Below are 25306 nucleotides of genomic sequence, written 5' to 3'. Positions count from 1 at the left end.
CAGTATACAAGAAACCCAACGTAATTATAACAAAAATGAATTAGATACAGAAAGCTGCTTGAAAAGCTTTAAAATCAATCTTCCCCAAGTTGCTGCTCTACAGATAAGTTTGGGACTTCAAATTCTCATCAGCCAGTGGACAGGGATGATAGGGGTTGTAGTCCAAAACATTTGGCGGGCAAATGATTGAGGAAGGCTACTTTAAACCTATCCCCTAATCTTCTGTCTTCACTTTAGACTTTTTAGTCCAATCAACATCTGGACAAAAAAAATGCTAATATTCTCCCCTTTCAATCAACAACCACCAGATGGATCCGGTGCCAACCCTACTACTCTTGCATGATGGCAATGGGTCCGATCTGGGCTGTGGAAGCAGCAGTGGCTGCATAGCTCCATCAAGCCCCACTTGCCAGCTAGGGGGATGGACTGACCCCTAAACCTTCAGCATGGCCATTCAAATATGCAGGAGAGCCAGGTGAAACAATATATGAATTGGCTCATAGTTCAACCAACACCAAAATGTTTATAATAGCTTTAAAGCATACTGTTCTATTGCACAAATATTTTCATTTATGTTTATGCTGGAGGAAATGCCAAATGTGTTTAAAGAAGCAGCAAATTTATGTTGACTAAGAATTGGTTAAGAAACAAAGGAGCAACGAAAGGTTTGTGTATTCTGTATGAGTCAAATGGCACAGAAAAATGAACTTCTGGAAATATGTTCAAGTTGCAGCCTTTACCTCTGGATGGCTTTTCCAACCCTAAAGCCAATTTCCCAAGGCCTAAAGCACAGTCATAAAAGTCAGAAGAAGGCCTTGAGAAGCTATATACAGTTTATATACAGAAACGTGTTTTAAGTCTTGTCTAAATTGCTCACAGCGAGTGCCAGCTGCCATTTTGAATATGAATCTCTTCCATCCTAAGGCTTATAGCCTTTTCAGCAACCCGAGACAAATGACATCACCACTAAGATCAGCCTTGGCACTATAAAGAGATGCATGACAAGGCATCTGTATAGGAATGCTGTATAGTTTTGTTTTTCCTTTGAAGAAATATGCTTTTTTATCTTCAGAAATCCACAGTCTAACAAAGTGTGGTTCAAATTAAGGCAAAACATGAGTAGATAGTAAAGAATATTTGTCATCTGTGCCTGTCTCTACTTCCTGAAGATGACAGATCTGGCATCAGTTGTTCATGCCCTAATTTCGAAGTGAATAGGTCGTGACAATGTGGGGTTCCCTTTAGACATTCAGGAAACTTCTACCAGTTGTCATCAGGTACTGGAAGACTGGGTCTTATACCATCCCTACTGGTTGCCCATCTGTTTCAGGGCTTTATTTACACTGCTGGTTCTGACCTTTAATGTGTTAAGAGTTTAGGACCAGATTGTTTCAGAAACCAGTTGCGATATATGAAGATGCAGACTGGGCAACTAACAGCCAACCCTATCTATGTAATATCAAGTAATCTTTGCTGCGCACAGAGGGGAGATAGTGAGAGGAGAGGGGGTGGCATAAACTGGATGGGCAGTGGCTAACTGCCTCAGTGTGCCCCTTCCCATCACCTTGGACTCCTGCATCTATTGATAGCTCTCTCTTGGGAAGCTACGTGAGCACTGGTACTCACAGCCTGAACATCAGAAATAAAGGGAACAATGGCAAACCACAACACTGAACCAGTAGCTACCATGCACTATATTTTGGCTCACATTACTGCCAAGAATATGTTCTGATCGGTGGTGGGAGAACAATACTCAAATTTCCACAATCTGGTTTATTATCCACTTCAAACTGCTTATTATTCAAAGCCCAAGAGTTTATAGTGTATCAATCATTAGATGAGTAAGCCAGTTTCTGCCTTAAATTGGCACAAACAGCAAGTATTAGCGACAGAAAAGTGAGGGTTTGTAAAAGAAACAGTTTGTGCAGAAAACAACAATAAAAAGAAACAGACATCACATCTTGTACCTTGACTCATGTGCTGTAGGTTTGGGAAGGAGCAGTTTGGAAGAGCTTTCCATAAATACAATACTTCAATGGATGCCAGTATACAGAGTTGCTTGGTTGGTTTCTGCTTCCTAAATCTATCTGCCTGAAAACAATAAAATGGTTTATTTTAATTTCCATCTAAGCCAAGGGCAAGAAGTTTTCAACATGTTTTCAAAATGCAACCTTTAAAGTTATACAATTGGACAAGCTGAAGGGTATTTTTAACATTCAGCCAGAAAAACAGCAAACCTCTAAAGACTGAAATGTCAGCGTAAAGAATCATGTGCCACAACATAATGCTCCAGTGTACCCCTAAATACTACAAAGTGTGTGCTGTTCAGGTCTTCAGCCAGTCTAGAACAGGAACTTTGTAGTACTGTTTGGGACTCGCAGAGCGCACATTTTTAAGTCCCACTCTTCCAAAACATTCCCCGCTAGTACTGAAAGGCTCAGAATAACGACAGGCCATGGTGCAGCTGGGCATTTAACCCTGTTGTTAAATTGCTTTGAGACTTTTTTGTACAAAGCAACTAACAAATATAAAGACCAATACACACGATGCAGATCTCATGGATTTAAAGTTAAAGGCACTTCCCTTTAACTTAAGAATTTGGCGAAGCATTTCTGAGCTCACATCAAAGGAGAGCATTTATGTTGCATGTACCCACTTTCTGGATCAGAGTCACAACTTGTCTTGCGAGGACGAGAGACTCTTTCCAATTAGTTAAGAAAAAGGCAATTTGTGGGCAAGTCCCAGACTCCTATGGGGAGATCCATAGCATATCACTTATTAGATCCTTCAACCTCATTCAACCACCCCTGTCCACCCAGACCAAGCCACCTCCATAGCAGAAATGTACTGGTTTTAAGGTCATCAACACACACTTGGGTTACTGCCCAACACCATGCCCACAGTTCCCTCTTCTAATTTAGATCTGCCTCCAGGAATCTAAACCCCTGCTATTATCTCAGGTATCAACAAAGCAAGGGGACAAACATGGGAAAGTTTTCAAGGGCAAGAGAGGACAAAGGAGAGAGAAAGAAAAGGGACCAGATAAAAGAAGTGAAGCCTTTTTCTCTCCAGATAGCTTGTTGGCAATTTAAACTGTTTGACACTCAGTGGTAGAAGCTGAGATATGAAAACTAGGAGCTAAATGGCACATTAAACTACCGTATTTTTCTCCTCATAGGACGCACCGAGTTTTTTGGAGGGGAAATAAAGAAAACAAATTTTATTTCCCTCCAGGCGCGGGGCTGGGTCGGGGGAAGCCGGGGTTTCCCCAGCCCCCAGAACAGGCTGCTCTCCGCAAGCCGTGGGAGCCATCCCGCGGCTTGCGCAGAGCTACCGAAGCCCGGGCGCGACTGCTCAGCACGCCCGGGCTTCGGGTGTAGAGGCAGCTCTGCGCAAGCCGTGGGAGCCCGGCGGGAATTCCCGCGGGCTCCCAAGGCTTGCGGATAGCTTCCTGAAGCCTGCATTCGCCCCATAGGACGCACACACATTTCCCTTTCATTTTTGGAGGGGAAAAAATGTGTCCTATAGGGCGAAAAATACAACAGAATGACTAGGCACACTTTTTTATAACAATACAAAACTGAAAATTAATGAACTGCTACTAAAATCTTATGTTCATTTTTCACATGGTCTAGTCCTCATCTGAAGACTGCAGAAAAACACAAAGCCATGCTTCCCCTGCCTGCCCCCTTAATATTCGAGGGTCCCTCAAAACACTGCCTTTCTATAAGGCCAGCTGAGAGGCAGAACCTATCAGCTTGCCTGATGCTGCAGTGATTTCTTGGAAGTTGAGCAGGCAGAAATTTCTCCTCCCACGCCCTCAGCATCAGCAGCGGCAGTTTAAATCAGAAATTTTAGGTGCAGTACTGCTCAGAAATTGCTTGTGCTAATGAAATTCCCAGTCACAAAATGTGCCTAGAACAATGGGAGTTTTGAACACTGTTGACACTGCTTTAAGCCAAGACATAAAACAAATGCCATACAGAGATTTTAAAATGTTCTTCCAGCACTAACCTTAATAGGATCATTCTACAGACACTAACAGCACAGTAACTGAACAAGGAAAACGGCATGAACATAGTAAAAAAATGGATTGTCTATTTTTCTCTTCAGAATGTCACATGCAATATAGTATTATTTTGCTTTCCCATTAAGACAGAGATGATTTAGCTTTTCCAGTGGAATTCTTCAACTACCAGTTTCCATTTACAGAAGTATTCCTGCATCTGGTAGAAGAAGCATACAAAATAAAGATTCTCACTAAAATTATGTGCACTCTCTCCATAAGGAGAAAATAATGTACAAACCAGCACAGCATTGAATTATTCTCTAGTGCTGATCTCCGGGGGTGGGGGGGGGGGAGGTGTCCCAGCCTGAAACACACATGTTTCTCATGACAGGTCCTGACATACTTATTTTAACAGGGTCAGTAAACATCAGTATTTAAACTGCATTGTTCAGAAAAGGTTTTAAAAGTTTCAGCTTAGATTGCTATCACCACCACCACCATCATCAAATCAACTCGGCCTATGCTCATCAGACCTTTTTGACCGAAAACTGCTCAATTTGATTGTTTTTTCTTTTAAAAAGCTTCTGGACTTCTTTGAACACATTCTGAGCTCCATTCACATCACCGGTGGCACCTTGACACACTGTAATAAAAGAACACACCAAAAGTTTATTCTAGTTATCTTAGGGCAAAAAACATTTTCAGCTGCCATTCCACATATTCTTAAAATTTCTTAAATGTTTAATGACTAACTGATGCCTGAATTTGCTTGTTTTTCTTTCCTTGCTCCATCTTTATGTAGGATACCTATGAGATTATAAGCCTACAGGCAGGTTCTGTGTTGCTTTTGATATTTGTACAGTGCCTAGAAAACATTATGTGCTTCGTACATAAATAATAATGAGATACAAACAAATGCAGGTAGAGGCTATCATGCAGGAAGAATATTGCATGCTCACATTTCATCTAATTAATATTAAATAAAAATATATAAATACACACCACTGTTACATTTATCTTGTGATTTGTGAAGCTATAAATCTAAGGTTTATTTACAATACATAACCTAGAAAAGGAAAAATGTAAGTTGTGGGTAGTTTTCTTGCAGAGATAGGCTACTGCCATATAATGATCAACAAATTCAACACACACACACACTCCTATTCATGTAATGATACTTCCCTGCTGTCAAATAGGCATAGTAGCATTGGGACCATCTTGATTCATTTTTAAGACGCTCAAAGGATTCAAATGCATCCTTGAAGTTCATTTCTATCATGCTGCACCAGCCTGTAAGAACAAGCAAAACATTTTTTAAACACACTGAAAAGAAACGGTTCATACACGGAATAAGCACACACACGAGAGAGAGAGAAAGAGAGAGAGAATATATATCTGGAGGAAATAGAATCTGCCACTGATGCAGGGCTGAGTGAGTCCTGATCCCTCACTGCACATGAGAGCACAAGGGTCTTGGGTGTCAACAGCCATTGCAGAAATGGAGTGGAGTTTCTGTAAGCAGGCAGCTTTTCTGGCAGCAAGTTGCCCATCACACTGCTTCAAGTAAAACCTGCTTGTTTTCTGTCTGAAGGAAGTCCACAAAGGTTAGGAGATGTTACAGTTTCAAAGAGTGGGTGAAACAAAAATGCATTGCTTTGTCTTCATTTAGAAGCCATGGTGCCTTTAATTATATCAGAAACACAGTCTTCTGTAAGAAGTCAATGAATAAAAACTAGAATCTGAAGTGTAAACACAGCTCTTAACATGCTTTCAAAATGTGTGTGTATGTGGGGAGAAGAAGTGTAGTTTTGGTTTACTAATGCTGCACTTTCTTGACAGTAAGCAAGACATGCATTCACTCCACAGTCACAGGTTGAACATTATCAATGTAACTTTTTAGGTGTGTGTTAATAAAGGCAATGAGTATGTAGCTCAAGTAATCCTTATGCATCAATGGGCAATTAAGTGTGGTAAACTTAATTTTACCCTTTGTCTGTTGACCAACAAATGATCATGATTATATAATTTACTAACACAGCTCATAAAGAAACCACTGGACCATAAAGAAGGCTGATCGCTGAAGAATCAATGCTTTTGAATTATGGTGCTGGAGGAGACTCTTGAGAGTCCCATGGACTGCAAGAAGATCAAACCTATCCATTCTTAAGGAAATCAGCCCTGAGTGCTCACTGGAAGGACAGATCCTGAAGCTGAGGCTCCAATACTTTGGCCACCTCATGAGAAGAGAAGACTCCCTGGAAAAGACCCTGATGTTGGGAAAGATGAAGGGCACAAGGAGGAGGGGACGACAGAGGACAAGATGGTTGGACAGTGTTCTCAAAGCTACCAGCATGAGTTTGACCAAACTGCGGGAGACAGTGGAAGACAGAAGTGCCTGGCGTGCTCTGGTCCATGGGGTCACGAAGAGTCGGACACGACTAAAGGACTAAACAACAACAACAACACAACTCAATATTGCTCATTCAAGCACTAGTAGCAGTGATTAAACACAGTAGCAATAAGAAAATACATTAGTATTATTATATACCAATTTCATATAGACAGACATGCTGAATCTCTCTCTGATCAGTTGCCAGTTCCAAAGCAGTATGAAAGGAGGTCAAGGCACTGTTGATTTGACACTAAGGAGAGGGAGAGAGAAATACTATTATCAAAATGCAAATATGAATAAATACCAGTTCTATCATTACAATTCCAAGCCCTCCAGCAGAGTTTGGAAGCAAGGATGGTATGGTGTGATTTTACTGCAAGCCTGCAGCCCAAACATCAGCTGGCTACTCAAATCAGGCCTGGTTCACAGGACACACTAACTTGGCTTAGCAAGATTACATAAATGTATGGTCTGCTGGACAGGAGCTGACGGCAACTTTGCTGTTCCCTGGTCATTTTAGCTGCTGCAATGTACTGAGTTAAGCCAAGGTTTGACTTAGTATGCCATATGAACCAGGTTAAGTTCTCCTCTCATTAACCAATAGCTGTAACAAAGGTTTGTTGGTTCGTTTCTCTCCAAAGAGTTTGTTTGTTGCTTTGTTTAGAGAGAAACAAACCACAAGCACTGGTTTACACATAATACTAAGCCAGCCTCCTGTTTTTCTTCCTCCTGGCATGGCAAAACGGGAACTGAGTAAGAGCAAAGCAGGCACAAATGAGGAGCTTTCACTGGCAGGCTCTGGTTCTCATTAAACCATGGTTGAAGTATGGTTTAACACTGCACATGAATAAGGCCACTGTTGTGCTGCCACCATTTTAGCTAGCCATGTACAATTTCAGAACAGTTCACTTATTCTCCCACAAGGGGTCAGGAAGACACTGGATTGACAGGAATTAATGCTACCAACGGAGCAGCAGCCAGATATGAAAAATGTCACCCTTTTGCCAAAGGAAAACCTCTGTTTTGACATCTATGACTGCCAACACATTTTGGAGATATTCTCCGCACCTATGACCTCTAGAAACTTGCTTTTCAGTTTATTTTTCTTTTTTTAAGAGTCCAGGGTGCCATGTTTCATGCTAAATAGAATGCTCCCCAAATCCCTGTCCTCTTGACTATATTATGGATAGGCCAACTGCATTGACACTCTGTTATTGAAATGGTTTTGACTCAACAAATCTTGCAAAATTACAGTCATACAGAGAAGTCTATCAGTACCTCTAGACGCTGTATTCTTCCCTTGAAGAACATAAAGAGAGACGAGTTTGGATAAGCAGCTTCTTTTTTCTGGAGAATGTCTTTAGCCTCTTGCAATCCTGCTTTGGTGTCACTGCCATCCAAAGCAAAAAAAGGACGAACCACAGTGTGGTACCACAGCAAGGCTAATCTGAAAAGACACGCACACACACAAAAATCATGATGCTAGCTGGTTCTGTAATGAGGAGATACTGACAAAAGATTTCTCTCTCTCTCTCTCTCTCTCTCTCTCTCTCTCTCTCTCCCTCCTGTGCCAGGCCAACATTATGCCAATACCTTAATTTAAACCTTAATCACAGCAAGAGGAGACATTGCCTTTAGTAAGTCTTTTTATGCTTCTAAGCAAGGTCACAATCCTACAGCATCACACACACAGGGTAGGACAGAAGTGTGCATTTGTGTTGTCATTCATTATGCAACAGAACAAGCAAACATTCCCTCCACCCAGCTACATACCGGTACTTAAAACCAGTTTGCAATTCACCACACAATCAGCTACAGTAAAAGATTCAGAACACCTCAGGCTATGCCCAACTTATTCCTCCAGCTGTGCCAGAGATGTCTAGGTTCCAGTTGAAGACCACTTGTGTGCACAACATGTAATTAACACTATACTACAAGAAGGAAACAGCTCGGCACCCCTGCATTATGGGGCTTTCATTTCAGAGGAAGAGGTAGCCCTCAGCATGCATCTCTTTGCACATACAAAGCTCTACTTTTATTGATGTGAATACACACAGTATTTCTCAATCCAGAACCCTAGCGTAGTATTAAAAAAATATGAATTACAGACTGCAATTGGAATTAACATGTTAAACCAGAATTCTAAATGAAAACAAATAGCTGCCATGCAAAATAAAAACCAACATTAACCCAACTTTGCAGGCACAAGTCAACACCAGCTAAATCCTTAACAAAAAAAATATGTTTCTACAAAAGGTAAAAGTGGTATATAATTCATTAATATCATTCAAATCTTTCCAATAGCTTCACTGGATGGAGGCTGCATTCACAGTATTTCACCTCAAGCCAAATACTTCTTGCAACTGTGGAGAACCAGAGGGTCCTTGCCACAGGGCTATTACATGCAAAAGGAGGCTATGGATTGGGCATAACTATTCCCTCCACTGAGCTGGATGGAAAAGCCTGAATGGAGGAGTTCTACATGTTGGTCACAGACCACTCAGGGCTTTTAAGAAATGTGGTCCATCATTGGAATACACAGAATCATACAGGGACACAGAGACACAAATAAGAAATTCTATACAACATTACTGAAAACCAGTTTTAAAAGTGCCAAATTATTATTGCCTTAAGAGCTGTTTATTTCAATCAGCATTTATATAGGTTGTTTGAATTTGTAAGCATCTGAGGACACAAAAATATATCCTTGGTGAATTAAAAATCTCTCTAAAAGCCAGATTCTCATTTCATAAACCATCGCACATCAAGCAACAACATTATCTGGTGATGTTTCCATTAAAATAAAATGAAAAGAACAAATACAAGACCGCTTCCTAACGTACGTTGGCTTGCAGTTTACTTACTTTCAGTACTAAGTTATTTACCAAAGCATTGCAATATAGCTACTCACGTAGCTAAAGGGGCCTTCATGTCCTTACTTTCACTTGCATATATCAGTGAAGAAAGCCCCTGCAGGCGGTCTCCAGGAAAACCCAGCAGGTTGATGATTTTGAGCAGGTTTGGGGGCACCATGGATATGCAAAGATGAAAAAGTCCATATCCAAAGCTAACAGCACCTTTCAGACGGTTTAGTGAATCCTCCGTTATGCTTTCTGCAGCAATATGATTATCATTTGCAGCGTAAGAAGTCAAGGATTCCTGAGTTATCTTCTTCTGATATAATTCCTGAAGTGTATTAATGTCTGTATAGCATTTATTGTAGATTTTCCAAGCTTTTCTAAGGATCCACCCACCTTTTATATAAGCTGAGAAAAGAAAAGAAGAGTTCAGTCAAAGACAGCAGCTTTTCCAAACAGAGAAACAACGTAATAATGGTTCCAGAACTGTCCTGGACCCTGCAATCATAATCTGAGGCCCTTCTTCATGTGCTTTCTCCATGAAAGGTCCATGAGAACAGGCCTTTTCCCGTTTGTGGAATGCTCTCCCCAGAAAGGTTCGTCTGGCACCTTCATTATACAGTCAAACCTCAGTTCTCGAACATAATTCATTCCAGAAGCCCGTTCGGCTTCCAAAATGGTTCACAACTGAGGCATGGCTTCCGATAGGCTGCAAGAGCTTCTTGAACTCAAGCAGAAGCTGTGCTGGATGTTCGGCTTCCGAAAAACAGTAAAAAACCAGAGCATTTACTTCCAGGTTTTCGGTGTTTGGGAGCCGAAACATTCCAAAATGGAGGCTTTGGGAGCCGAGGTTTGACTGTACATCTTTAGGGGGAATGCAAAAACATTTCTCTTCTTCCAGACCTTGGGCTAATTAAACAATCTATGTATGGCTTTTTAAACTGTGTGTGTAGGGTATTGTTTTTGTTTGTTATTAAGGTATGTATTTTTGTTTTTTTATATTGTAAACCGCCCTGTAATATTTGGATGGAGGGCAGTATAGAAATTTAATAAATAATAATACTAGTAAAAGTCATTCATAAATACTGAACATCAACGTATTATACCTTTCCCCACAACAAACAAACTTTACAACACACAAAGTGTTCCACTAACGCAAGCATTTTTGGCTATGCGATGGAACTTCATTTCCTGTGTGCCCCCTAAATAAGTTCTGGGGGTTCCCCCAACCCTCCTCAGATAAAGGGAAGCAAGGGGGTGAGGAAGGGGAAGGGAATTCCCATTGCACAGTCAGAAGTGCTTGTGCTAGTGGATCTGCTTAATGGACTAAAACCTAAAAAACCTTTCCAACTTATACATGTGCTCAAACCAATATGCAGGGATTCTGAAAACAGAAAAAGACTAAAGAAACTAAGCAGTTAGTATGTGATATTAAGAGGAGATTCTGGTTTTCGGAGGATTCTGCCCAGGGACTCAGAATATGTGGGGACATATAGGGCCCAAAGAAAAAAATGATGTAGCATGCAAACTCTAACCATAAATCTTTACAATGGTTAAGTCACTATTCATTCCCAATTGCTTTGGATAGGCTGTAAACAATGAAGGAAGGAACAGTTTCTTTTTTAGAACTACCAAGCTATGGAAAATTAAGCTGTCTGTTGCAATAAAAACATTCAGACCAACAGCCATGATTCAGCTTTATTAGGAGGCTAAAGTTACTGCAAGACTGTGCAGTTCGACCACTTTCTGCTGCATAGCACATTTGGTTCTTGTGTGGCTCACCACAAGGCAAGTGTTTACACAATTTTGTTCAGCAATGCCGCAGTAAGCATGGAGGGGGTAAAATACACAGTCCTCTCCTCACCTTGTGGCCTGCACATTGACAGATAAAGGTCAAAAATGAGAGGTACACTTCAGAACAATCTTATATAGACGTGCTGCGTTTTGCACTGAAATGCTAGTTTTTAAAAAATAATCAGATATACATGTATTTCTTCAGTATGCACTAGATTCATTTAAAATATTTCTAATATCCAAGGGTGACACAAGAAAGTAAAAACACACACACATTCTGTATGCAGAATTACTGTTATCACATCATTTGATTAAATGTAAAGCAGCTTCTAATCTGACCAAGAGTGTTAACTGAAAGGAGACCAACAACTCACTAACAGTAACTTGGATTTATAGGGTCTAATGTTAAATAACAATAGGAGTTCCAAAAAGCATTTGAAACCACACACAAAGAAAGCTGTAGCATGCACATGAAAGGAGAAAAATTTCTTTCCTTCTAGCAAACTTTCTTAACAGGCTACTAGAATGGAAACTGTAAGCTGTCAATCACCTGCGAATCAAACTGGTCAACAACATTTTATACTTTTTTGTCACCTACAAGTGGGAAGGACTGGAGAACTCAAAAATTCATTTGGGGTGGGGTGGGAAAATAAAGATTTAATATTAGAAGTCAGAGCTCACCCGAGAGTTCTTGTTTCACAAAAGAAAGCACAGCAAGATAAACTTGACAGTCTGCTACAATGATTTGTCTCTGCAGTCGATCAATCATGGATGGGGTAGCCTTTCGGCCATCAACCTGTTTGAAAGCCATGAAAGTAGGGTAGAAACATCCAATGAATCTTAAATTCTTCTAACTCAGGCAACACAACATATTCTTCCCTGCAACAAGGTAGTCTTTAATTTCCCAATAGGGACACACACAAAAACTGTGTGGAATCCTAACACAGCACTGAAACTAAAGAGAATTGCCTATCACATTTACAAAACTGTCTGTATGTTTGGAAACTGAAAATATTGTACATTTTCCATATGTTGCAGAGGAACACTTTCATATGTAAGAGCATTATAAGGAATGTATTGTCCATCCAACAGAAAGTGTGTGTACATACTTCCTGTCTTCTGCTCTAGCAGGTAAAAAAGTTCATTACTGGAACCATGAAACAAGCATATCTATTGTATTTCCCATTCCAGCAACCTTTATTTGAAATCATTTTCTTATTCTGTGGAAGCATAGAAGGAGATGAGAGGCAGTAGCAATAAAGCAGAAACCCTTCATATAAAGCCATGGTTAGCTTCATATTTTAGTTTGCTTTGGCATAAATAATCAGATTCTATTACGTAAATGCATATGCAAGAGTGTTTTAAAAGGAATGGATTAGAAAAGCAAGCAGTAATACCTGCACATACATTTCATAAAATGTTGGGAATATATATCACCTTTTCTTTATTCAAGTGTCAGAGGATGTTACTGTCTTTTACAAAAAAAAAGGTGATAATCTGAGGAGTGAGCACTGAGTTTAATAGGGAATTCTGCCTGCTGTTCCTCTCCACAAAGTTGCTGCCCACCCCTGCCCCTCTGCAAAAGATGATGGATGGTGCATTTGTACACTGGGAACTGGAAAACAAAGACCTCCTCATATTCCCATTAGAAAAATATATGGAACAGTGAAACTAAACAAACTGCTCAGATTTTTATACACTCAACATTAATAATGCAGTATGTTCTCAAGGGAAGCCAAAGCTTCATTATTTATAGACTATGCAGTGCTGCACTGGTCCACTGAACTAGCAAAGACAAACAGCATCCATGGGATACTTCAGCAGGATTACTAGCCAAAATTAATCACTCTGGTTTGGAAGAGGAGACGTGCCAACTACATGTTTACAACAGGTGGTGGCAACTGAAGCGGAAATCCTCTATTAACTTACATCATCTGAAACAGTAATATATTAATTGTAATTTATTTTAAGTGCAAAAACATGTGCTTCAAATGTCATTTCAATTACAAGCGTCGGCTTTGCAGTCACAGACAAGTATCAAAGGTAAGCAGAGATCCACATAGATCTGTCAAGTCACAACACTGCAAATACCGTATTTTTCGCTCTATAGGACGCACTTTTTCCCCTTCAAAAATGAAGGGGAAATGTGTGTGCGTCCTATGGAGCGAAGACACCATAGCCCCGCGACCCTCTCCCAGCTGGAGAGGTGATGCGCGGCTGTGGCAGGAACCTCTACAGCCCCGTGTCACCTCTCCAGCCGGGAGAGCGCACGCGGGGCTAAAGAAGCACCCTGCGACCCTCTCCTGGCTGGGGAGGTGACGCGCGGCTATAGAGGCTCCTGCCGTAGCTGCGCGTCACCTCTCCAGCTGGGAGAGGGTCGCGGGAGGCTGCTTTAGCCCCGCGCGCGCTCTCCCGGCTGGGGAGGTGACGCGCTGCTATAGAGGCTCCCAGCTGGAGAGGTGATGCGCGGCTGTGGCAGGAACCTCTACAGCCCCGTGTCACCTCTCCAGCCGGGAGAGCGCGCGCGGGGCTAAAGCAGCCCCCCGCGACCCTCTCCCAGCTGGAGAGGTGACACGCAGCTATGGCAGGAGCCTCTATAGCAGCGCGTCACCTCCCCAGCTGGGAGAGCGTGCGCGGGGCTAAAGCAGCCTCCCGCGACCCTCTCCCAGCTGGAGAGGTGACACGCAGCTATGGCAGGAGCCTCTATAGCAGCGCGTCACCTCCCCAGCCAGGAGAGCGCGCGCGGGGCTAAAGCAGCCTCCCGCGACCCTCTCCCAGCTGGAGAGGTGACACGCAGCTATGGCAGGAGCCTCTATAGCAGCGCGTCACCTCCCCAGCCAGGAGAGCGCGCGCGGGGCTAAAGCAGCCTCCCGCGACCCTCTCCCAGCTGGAGAGGTGACACGCAGCTATGGCAGGAGCCTCTATAGCCGCGCGTCACCTCCCCAGCCAGGAGAGCGCGCGCGGGGCTAAAGCAGCCTCCCGCGACCCTCTCCCAGCTGGAGAGGTGACACGCAGCTATGGCAGGAGCCTCTATAGCCGCGCGTCACCTCCCCAGCCGGGAGAGCGCGCGCGGGGCTAAAGCAGCCCCCCGCGACTCTCTCCCGGCTGGAGAGGTGACGCGCGGCTATGGCAGGAGCCTTTCCGCTGCGCCTTTCCGCTGCTCCCTGACCTGCTCTTTGGGGCTGGTGGTGGGCTTCCCCCCCCCGCCAGCCCCAAAGAAGAGGTCGAAAGGAACCTGAAGCCTGGAGAGCGAGAGGGGTCAGTGCACACCGACCCCTCTCGCTCTCCAGGCTTCCAAGGTAGCCGCCTGAACGCACCTTAAACGGCACCTTGTTTTAGAGCGGGAAAACAAGAGGGGGAAAGTTCTCCCCCTCTCTGTGCAGCGCCTCCTGCCGCTTCACTGAAGGGGCGCTGGGCAGAGAGGGGGAGAATTATTTTTTTCTTGTTCTCCCCCCTCTAATACAAAGTGCGTCCTATTGTCCGGTGCGTCCTATGGTGCGAAAAATACGGTACCTGTATGAACCTGCAATTCAATAGACAGAAGCATGAGGGCTAGAAGCTAAATGGTAATTGGTAACAACTGGATTAACAGATGCACCTTCTTTGCTCTCCAAGTCCTGCCTTTAAACTAGTGTGGGGAAAGTGAGGAGAAAAGACTAGATTTCAATGGAGGAGGTTTGCACAAATGGCAAAGAGAAAAAATGAGATATTTGGGGGTTGGGTAAAGAAATTTGTCTGGGGTGTTGGGGGGAGGAGAATCTGGGTAAGATTTTACTGTTTCAGAGAATCTGAAGGGCAAGTTACTTTGGAAGGTTTGATATTTGATGCTCAGATTCCACCCTCTGCTCACTTTTAGATTTTGGGCAATTGCCCCATCGAGTTAGCATTCCACTTCCACCAGGAGCCAATGTGGAGTTCTATTTAGAGTTTTCCTAAATAGAAATTCTATTTAGTTCTCCTGGCTGAGGATGCAGGCTTCCATGGACAGAGCTGGGGTGCAGCAGAAACCAAGGGAAAGTGAAACAGGAGTGGATTAACAAGAGTAGGGCGTTGTAGCTTTGGTCCCTCTGGTTTCAGGGGTTATCAGCTACCACTGTCAACAACTCAGCAGGGCTAGCAAATAGAATGGAACACGCTTCACAAAAACAAGAAAGCCAAACGACTATATATGGCCAATATCTACCAATGATATTCCTAGTGGCACCTGAAAGAAAGCTTCTAGAACAGCAAGACTAGTCATATCAGGCTACATTTTTTGTCATGACAACCAGAAGCCAAGACCTTATCTATCAATTGCCATAAGCAGTCTGAAGTTGGAGCTTGTGACAAAACAAGGCCTTTAGGATCTCCTACCTGGAGCTCCAAAGACCAAAGCTTGGGTACTAATGCCTATTTGAACAGATGGCGGTTAGGTACCCTGACGATTCTACAAAGTGGTAAATCACAGGGATGATGGGTTGAATGTAAGACAAAGACCTCAGAGACCAAGATTTAAATCTTCACTCAGCCATTAGACAGATATCTAGGAAGCAGTTGCCATATTAGCATGGGGTACATTAGTTCACATATTAGCAATGTTGCACTTACATTCTTCTTAATTTTGTTTTTAATGGTTTCTATAACTCCTGCTTCTTCACTCTCACACAGTTTTTCGGTAGCTTTTAAGTCCTCACATGCCAGCTGCATTTTTTCTTCTTCAAAAGTCATCATGGCATTCTGTTAAAACATAACCAAAACCAAAACAAAACACCCCTATTAAATCATAAGGTGACAACCTAATCTAAACCTGCTTACTGCTGCACAATCTAAGGATATTGTATAACGGTTTTATAAGCACTTGAAATAAGCTCACTATCTAAGACATATAAGCATCTCACCCAAGAGCACTGCATTCAAAATGTCACTGTGAAAATGAGAAGAGAAGTCAAAAATTTAACCATTTGCTACTGTGCACTGAATAAGTATTATAAAAGGGTACTGGGATGAAGGCTTCCCAATGGAAAAATGATATACAATTAACTGAAGACTTTCTTGGAATCATTACACACTTAATGTAATGCCAAGGTCACAATTAACTTTGCTAACATGATTGTAATTCAGGAACAGAGAGCATGTTGCCCTCCAGATGCTGTTTGATTCCATTTCCAGCTCCAGCCAGCATGGCCAGCGGTGAGATATGATTAAAACAGTGGTCTAATACAGTGTTTCCCAACCGGTGTTCCGTGGCACACTAGTGTGCCGCGAGATGTTGCCTGGTGTGCCGCGAGATGTTGCCTGGAGGGAGGTGTGCGAGTCCAAAAAAGGTTGGGAAACACTGATTTAAGTTTCTCTTTCAAAAAGGAAACGTGGGTTAAAGCGGCGCCGCCGCCCCCCACTCACTTTCCTGCTCTGGCTTCCCTAACAGTTTTCCGAGTTGCGTCACTGGATCCAGCCCCCTTTTCCACAGGTGACACGGGGCTGGAGGGAGGGAAAGAGGGCTTTACGTCGCGCACAAAGGCAGCCTCCTAGAAGCGCTCTGGGCTGGCGCCGTTTCGCCGAAGGCCCCCCACCCTCAGCTCCTTCAGAAAGGACTGGAGCGGAATAGCCCTTTCTCTTCTTCCCCAACCCTTGTCGTTGGAGGAGTCCCTCAGTCCCTCGCTTTGCTGCCTCCTCCCCCCCCCACCCCCAAAGCTTGGAGGTTCCCCGGCAAGGGGGAGGGGAAAAAATTGAAACTTACACTTTCGTGCGTCCCTCCTGGCGTGACGCTGCGCGCTGACATCACGGGGCTGTAATGGTGGTGTGCCTCGAGATTTTTTTCATCAAACAAGTGTGCCTTTGCCCAAAGAAGGTTGGGAAACACTGGTCTAATAACTCCTGGAGAGCCACAGGCTTCCCATCTTGGACGTAGTACTTATCAGATTGGCCATTCCAATGCATCATCAAGAACATGAATCTTTTCCCATATGGCATGTACTTACTCTAATAAGTCTAATGCTATATCAACTAGCATCAGGAGACCACCATATGAGACTCTGGGAGTGAGGACACAGAGTCGAAATATTAAGACACTAGAAGATTGTGCTCTACTCTCATTAGATGCAAACTAATGTTAGTGCTCACGTATTTCCAACAGAGCCTGAAAATTCTGTAGCATCCAAACTCCCTATATATAATATTCATATTTGGCTATTAGTTTTGATAACCTGTCAAAATTATCATGGAATTCTTTTTAAGAGCTTACATTTCAGCTATTCCTGATAGAGCATGTATATTCCCTACAAGTTTAGGGAAGCTTTTAATGTTTAATAGGTTATTGTATTTTAGTGTTTTGTTGGAAGCCGCCCAGAGTGGCTGGGAAACCCAGCCAGATGGGCGGGTATAAATAAATTATTATTATTATTATTATTATTATTATTATTATTATTATTATTACTACTACTACTACTACTACTACTACTACAAGTTAACTCATTCTTGCGCTTCCAGGCTTTTAACACAGACATAAAAAAGAAATAATCAAACCACTTTCCAACATAAATGAATATACATCACCAAGCTTAAATAGTTACTGCCTGTTCACATTATAAACCTATCAAACAGAACTTACTAAGCATCAAGACAGCTGTGCCTGTCCAGCCATTCTAAAAGAAATGTTAACTGAATGCCCACTGTCCATCCATGTTTTCTGTTTTTCTCCCAAAATTCCTATTAAGGAAATAGATGCTCCCATGAAAATTTCCAAGGGAAATAAAATCTTCTTTCATCAAATTAAAAACAACACGAGTTAGCAAACACTACACAGAAGCCATTGTCTCATTTGAATTTTCATAGTAATATGATTTTTCATCTTATTTTTGGCACAGCACTGATTTTTTTACACATTTCAAATTTGTCCTCATGTTAGGATAACAGGGTACAAAGTACACCTTTCTAAGGGCAATTTCACTTCCCAAACTGCCGCATTACTCTAGTGCAACTGAGGTTGTACAGTCTTTTGGACTCTTATTTCTGCTACCAGGAAACAGGACAAGCAGTAGCAGACACGCCAGGGCTGCCATTGTTATTATTAATATCACACTGATATCTCAGCATTCCACCCAAAGGAACCAGTTGATCTGGGTCTGGGAGTGCTTCAGCTCAAAGCTGAGCCCTTGCTTTTGGGTTAATATTTGGAAATTTCCATCTCATGGACCCATACTTCTCCCATCCCAAATCATCCACAAATCACTTTTGCATCTTGGTTGGGGAGAGCTTGAGACTGAAAGGGGAACGTCTCACTCCGCTTGCCTCTTGCTTTTACTACCCAACTTCTCAGACTTTGCTTCTTCCCTGACAATGAGGGATGGTACTGCCTGTACAGGTGCACTCAAAGGCTGTTAGAGGTGCTGTGGCTTGGAACCTTTCCCCTGCTCAGCTTCTTCCTGCAATGCAGGGAGGTACCATACCTGGGATCCAAACCAACTTCAAAGTGATCCCAGACAGGCTCTGTCATTTCTGAATCTGCCTTTATTCTGGAGGACTTGCACAGGACAAGCATTAGGGGGTGTGGGTATTTGAAGGAGTATTCCTTCACACTGATGTCAAAGCTTGCTCTCCCCAGGTGCCCACCACCAAGACACTGCTGTCTGGTTGGGGGGGGGGTGTGCTATAAGAGCTGCTGAAGGTAATATCCTCTGGGATCTCCTCCTTGTCTCCATGCCTAACAAGCTGATCTCCAGTACAGCTCCAGGCAGAGGCATCTCCAGTGCTGCTCTACAAAAAGAACAACAACAACAACAATAGCAGTAGTAGTAGCCAGAGTAGGCTTTCTTCCACCACTAGTGCTGCCAGCTTCAGAGGTGGGCTGGAGAGCTACTGCATATCATTGCTGTTCCTGCCTGCGGTAGTAAATGTGCATGTGAGTTTGTGGGGGGGGGAGGGGAGAATTCAATGGCCAAGTGTTACTCTGCCACTGCCATTGCCACCCGAACACCATGGACAAGCTCAGAATCCTTCCAAAGTGTCCCACTTCAGCTTGGGATTCATCCAAACCTGCTGCACTCCCAGAGTATTAACTCTGCCTTTATAGCTTGGCAGGTATCTGGGGTGGGGTGGCCAAATAAATAATGGCTAAGCAAATAAATAATGCTTAAGCAAGGCTGTTGAATTTATATACAATGCCAAACCATACTTTTAACAAACACAAAAACTGTAGCTTCACATCATGGTTGTCAGAAAACAACCCATGGTTTGTCTACTGGGGCGGGTTCAGAAGTCCAAACAATGTGCTTCAGTCTAATTGAGCCAAGGCTTAGTGTTGTGTGAACCAGTCCAAGAAAAATCAGAAATTAAAATAGTTATCTGCTTCTCCCAACATAACTGGGTGTTTCATATACAACTGAACTGAAATTACCATGATACTGTGTTTGCTGAAAAGAGAAGTAATGTTACATAAACACTTCATTATTGTTACTTCTGTAGTTTCTATTTGTACAGATTCTCCTATCTATCTATCTATCTATCTATCTATCTATCTATCTATCTATCTATCTCTCTCATCACTTTTATGCCTCAAAGTCAAAAGCAAATAGTAACCCCTTTACTTCTGGACAGGGTAATTTCATCTCAGCTCCCACATATAGCAAATTTATTTCTCAATGCTTTTTCTAATGGATGTTTTGAATGACACAGGCATGCAAAGTGCTGCAGCTATATTTAGAATAGTAACTAAGCAAAAGCTTTTCAGGGCACAATGATGCTGTGATGTGGTGTTACACTGGTTCAGCAAACCAGCTCAGATAAGCAAGGGGGGTTTTTTTGGGGGGGGGGTGTTTCTATTTATACATACCAGAAGGAAGCTATTCCTAAGAAAATATACTGCATTAAGCCTTTCCCTGACATGACAGCTGATGTTACTGGGACACTAGCAAACTCCTAGTTTTACAAAAATGTCAACACAGCTGCAAGTGGGATTTGCTCCATACTTCTTTGCTTCCCATGTAAATTCGACAATAGAAGAAAGTAGGACTAGTATATAGGCACATTCTTAGTCTAAAGGTGCCATAAAAGCTTCTGCTGTCTTCACTATTTACCTGAAACCACCAAGTTTTACAACATTTATCATGGCATGTGCTTTCATGGACAAGGGTGTACTTCACTTGATGCATCTTTATCAGCAGCATCTCAGAGGATGGTTAAGGGAAAAGGTTACCTATTCTAATTTGCTCTTGTATGTAGGTAACGAACAAAAAATTTACTATGCTACTGAAGGAACAGGTCTGTCTTAAAAGTAGAATTCATCATCAGATGCTACAGAGTTATCGTTTTAATGTATGTTTGAATTCTTAGAAGATGATCTGCAGTAAAAGTTCTAAGTTGTCAGCATAGCCAGCATGAACTGTGCATGTGCTGCCAGGTTACACAAAAATTTGGAAGTGTTTTTGCTAGCCACTAACAATGAACCTTCTTTTTCAAATTAAATAATTCAGTATCATACTACCAGGTGCAGAATTTACCAACATTAAAATACTTCTAGATCAGGAGTGGAGAACAGGATCTTATGGGTGGGCCTTATCTGCCCTACCCAATGCAGGCCAAATTTGGCAGGTCAGCAGGTCATCCACCTGTTACTTGATGTCAGGAGACACAATGGAGTATTCTTCTCTACCCGCCTGCTGCTGCTGCTGCTGCTGCTGCTGCTGCTGCCGCCACCTGCCCACTCACAGGTGAAGTGCACAAGCTGCTCTAAACAGCACTTTTGAGCCACTGATGAATGGAGATTAAATCCTGCTACCTTGACTGCATGATCCTGTTCCATGTCCTCCAGTGATGTCAGTTGATAGGAGGTGGGTGTGCTTTGAGAAAAATGGCCTTGCAAGCAAACTGGACCCCTGCATATATCCTGCGTCACATTAATTTATTTAGACAATATAATATAATACAAATGACCGCAAGAGTATTTCTGCTCACTTACCAAAAAACTGACAAAGCTAGCCCCAAAACTCATTAATGGACTATGGTTTCTGTAAAAGAAAAAGAAAAAAGGTAAAATTACTACTTGTGTCAACATTCCATATTACTACTTGGGTGGAAGCACAAAAATCTGATCAAACATCTTTGAAAAGAGCCAACATACACATCCAGCCGTTTTAAAGTTGTACTGGCGGGGTCTATTGTTCTTTAATTTTCAGGATCACAATAAAGACCTGTTCTATAAAATAATCATTCAAAATTCAAATCCATGTTCCACTTTTACACAATATACATGGATTTAATACATTTCCAGGATTTTCCAAATTCCTAGCATAAAATCAAACTCCAGATTGTATTTTTAACTAAACTTAGAATACACACTAAATATGAACTAATTGAAATTAATGACTACAGTGGTACCTCGGGTTACAGATGCTTCAGGTTACAGACTCGGCTAACCCAGAAATAGTACCTTGGGTTAAGAACTTTGCTTCAGGATGAGAACAGAAATCGCACAGTGGCAGCACGGCAGGCCCCTTTAGCTAAAGTGGTGCTTCAGGTTAAGAACAGTTTCAGGTTAAGAACGGACCTCTGGAATGAATTAAGTTCTTAACCCGAGGTACTACTGTATATGAATTTAGTGCAGCAAGGAAAAGTTCTAGTCTGCAAGCCAACTGACAAATAATAACAAGAGAAGGAATCAGGTTTGCAGGCAGATGTTTCTTTGACATTTCCACCTGAAATCACACTGCTATGAAGCATCAAGCTTTATTTTTGACAAAAAAGTGGCTTGCTTCATTAATGGTATGATTGGCTACAATGAAAATTCCAAAAATATCCAAAGTTCTCCTAAAGAACAAATTTCCAGAATAACCCCATATAGAGAGTATTACCATTTTTATCCTGAACACTAAAACACATGGATAATGAGGGAAGGACCCCTATTTTCCAAAAGCTGGTATTATAAGGCACAGGTGACAATAGAGAGTTCCATCAGGCTACATAATTTCTATGACACAGAGCTAACAACCCTTAAACTCCTTCTTTCTACGTATACCCAGAGGTACAGCTAAATAATTTGGGACCTTGGACTTAACTCTCTTGGAGTGCCTTTCAGTTGATCACAGTCACTCTAAAAAGTACTCATCACTTAAATTTATTTGCCTTAAATTGCCTTTTATTGTCATTGCACAACTACATCTCAAAACTAGATAGCCCTTTTAATCTTAGCTTGGTGATTTGAAGTTATCATGCTGACAGCTAATAAGACAAACTGATTTCAGTATAACCAAAATATGGAAGGAATGAACTGGGAGTGTTGCATACATTAAGTAAATTTAAACAGTAAATTACATACTTTCTACTCAAGCATGAACAAAATATTTAATTGCCCCAAAGTTAAGAAAAATTAACTGTTTCCCAGGAAACATAAATCTATTCCACAAGAGACCACATGAATTTTAATTAGCTGCCAGCAATAACAAGTCCCCCCCCCCCCGGAACTTAATTAGGACACAAAATAATCAGATGAACAAAAGAAATGCCTGAAAGGTCATCCTTCGTTATTTCATCTCTCTCTCTCCCCCCCCCCCTCTCACACACACCCTATGCAAATTCATATACCCAAATCCCAAATTAGGTATAGAATGTACCTAAATCTAAACTTTCAGATAATCTTGGGAGGAAGGGGAGGTTGCAAAAGGGAAAACAGACAGAAACTACTGTTTCGCAGCCATTTTCAACAGAACTGTCAACTTTGGCCTGATCATGGCACTCAGCAGCTAGATTTTACTCTATGCCAAATTTCAGATGGTTTGGACAAATGACCTGGAGCTTATTAGCATTCAGCACTTATAACTGATTAATGCCCTTTGATTCCTTCACTGAGCCTGTATAATTTAAACAGAATTCAGAGTGAAATGGAATTCAGCTAGCATGCTACTGCAGAAACTCGTTAACTGACCCTTACATGTATGTGCTACTTCATTTAAGATGTACTGTATATGACTGGCACATCATACAATGACCACTGTGCTTTCCCTTCAACTGTCTTCATTTCATCCAATTCCACAACTGGTTTCTGCTCTAAAACAGCTGTCTTTTTCTGTCTCGGTTCAATGTGTGGAGTTCAATGTTGCACTATGACAAACATTCCATCTGTGCAAGCATTTCAGCTCACCAGACAGCACAATCCTTCCTCTCTCCTCCCATGTGCTCTTCTGTAGGTTCTCCAACCCCACCCAGAGCCATGGGGAGGAGAGAGGAGAATAGCTCCACTCCCCAAGCGGAAGACTTTGCACTCAGGTTCTGCTGATGGAGCTGTTGTCCAGCGGATCTTTAAAAGAGAAAGAAAAAGCATGCCTCCCGTCAGTTATTTTTTCCACAGCTACGAGCAGGGTTTGGGGAAAAGCAGCTCATATTAATATCTTTATCATTTCCAGCCTTTTTGATGGTTTTCGTTCAACACTATTTTCTTGATAAGGCTGCATGCCTTTGAACTACAGATCTCCATAATGGGATTTACTGGCTAGAAAAGAGAGCAATTCCATATTGGTTAATCCTCTCCTGAAAGGTGGGGGCACATGAGGGATGAAAAGAAAACACTAATACAATATAAGAAACACTAGAATACAGTGGTACCCCGCAAGACGAACGCCTCGCAAGACGGAAAACCCGCTAGACGAAAGGGTTTTCCGTTTTGGAGGCGCTTCGCAAAACGAATTTCCCTATGGGCTTGCCTCGCAAGACGACAGCCCATAGGGAAATCTCTGGGACAGCGGGGAAGCGCAGCGTGTCTTCCCCACTGTCCTCGGACCTCCTCCTGCCGCGCGGCATCGGAACGAAGCTCCGATGCCGGGCGGGGGGGGGGAACGCCTCCTCCCGCCGCGCGGCATCAGAACGAAGCTCCGATGCCGGGGGGGAGGGGGAACGCCTCCTCCCGCTGCGCGGCATCGGAACGAAGCTCCGATGCCGGGCGGGGGGAACGCCTCCTCCCGCCGCGCGGCATCGGAACGAAGCTCCGATGCCGGGCGGGGGGGAACGCCTCCCCCCCCGCGCGGCATCGGAACGAAGCTCCGATGCCGGGCGGGGGGGGGAAACGCCTCCTCCCCCCCGCGCGGCATCGGAACGAAGCTCCGATGCCAGGCGGGGGGGGACGCCTCCTCCCGGCGCGCGGCATCGGAACGAAGCTCCGATGCCGGGCGGGGGGGAACGCCTCCTCCCCCGCGCGGCGTCGGAACGAAGCTCCGATGCCGGGCGGGGGGGAACGCCTCCTCCCGCCGCGCGGCGTCGGAACGAAGCTCCGATGCCGGGCGGGGCGGGGGGAACGCCTCCCCCCCCGCGCGGCATCGGAACGAAGCTCCGATGCCGGGCGGGGGGAGGGAACGCCTCCTCCCCCCCGCGCGGCGTCAGAACGAAGCTCCGATGCCGGGCGGGGGGGGAACGCCTCCTCCCGGCGCGCGGCATCGGAACGAAGCTCCGATGCCGGGCGGGGAGGGAACGCCTCCTCCCGGCGCGCGGCATCGGAACGAAGCTCCGATGCCGGGCGGGGGGGGGGAACGCCTCCTCCCGCCGCGCGGCATCGGAACGAAGCTCCGATGCCGGGCGGGGGGGACGCCTCCTCCCGCCGCGCGGCATCGGATGGCTTTCCTGAAGACTTGGGGTGGGAGGAGGGTTTTCCTTCCCACCGCCAACATTCAGAATGCTGTTCTGAATGTTGGCGGCGGGGAGGAAAAAGCCTCCTCCCACGCAAGCCCCGGGAACAGAGGGAAAGCGCTGCGCGCCTTCCCCTCTGTTCCCGTACCTGTCCTGAAGGCTTGCGGTGCGGAGAAAAGCCCTTCTCCGCACCGCCAGCCTGGCAAGCGGTTTCCCTAGGAACGCATTAATTGATTTTCAATGCATTCCTATGGGAAACCGTGCATCGCAAGACGAAAAAACCGCAAGACGAAGAGACTTGCGGAACGAATTAATTTCGTCTTGCGAGGCACCACTGTATTAAAGTAATGGTATTCTTACTACACATTTTTACAAACATTGGAAAGCTATTTGGAAGCAGGCAGCTTTCCATCATGCTTAAACAATCTCTGTAGAATTGGGCAAATAACAAAACAACTTACAAGTAGAACCTGCAACAATTTTTTGCAGTGCTCTTGCTCATTTTCCCACCCATTTTCCAGGGCACTCCATTTCACTTCCACTCCTTCCAACCCACCTATCTTTTTTGCCCCCTTAGCAGAAGTATTGAGTTTACAGAAGTACAAATATTCCCCAGAGGCAGGGTAGGGACCACTAATACCTCTCTCTTTTTTCTCTGTGGCCCCTTTT

The 25306-nt window shown here is 43.5% G+C and overlaps 1 protein-coding gene across 1 annotated transcript in view; it reads right to left on the bottom strand.

The window, feature by feature from the left end:
• TTC39C (tetratricopeptide repeat domain 39C) overlaps positions 1-25306 on the bottom strand; it is a 42578-nt gene that overhangs the window by 4567 nt on the left and 12705 nt on the right. Inside the window, exons 2-10 of the mRNA XM_081205499.1 lie at positions 20985-21033; positions 15641-15769; positions 11735-11849; positions 9313-9667; positions 7680-7848; positions 6558-6651; positions 5195-5299; positions 4543-4655; positions 1968-2091 (exon numbers count right to left, since the gene is read on the bottom strand). Of these exons, the coding sequence (XP_081061625.1) occupies positions 1968-2091; positions 4543-4655; positions 5195-5299; positions 6558-6651; positions 7680-7848; positions 9313-9667; positions 11735-11849; positions 15641-15769; positions 20985-21033 (1253 nt within the window). The remainder of the gene's footprint in view (positions 1-1967; positions 2092-4542; positions 4656-5194; positions 5300-6557; positions 6652-7679; positions 7849-9312; positions 9668-11734; positions 11850-15640; positions 15770-20984; positions 21034-25306) is intronic.

The sequence above is a fragment of the Podarcis bocagei genome (genome assembly GCF_964188305.1).
Source record: "Podarcis bocagei genome assembly, chromosome: 8".
NCBI lineage: Eukaryota > Metazoa > Chordata > Lepidosauria > Squamata > Lacertidae > Podarcis > Podarcis bocagei.
The sequence above is the reverse complement of the archived record's forward strand: the minus strand, read 5'-3'. Positions and strand labels throughout refer to the sequence as shown.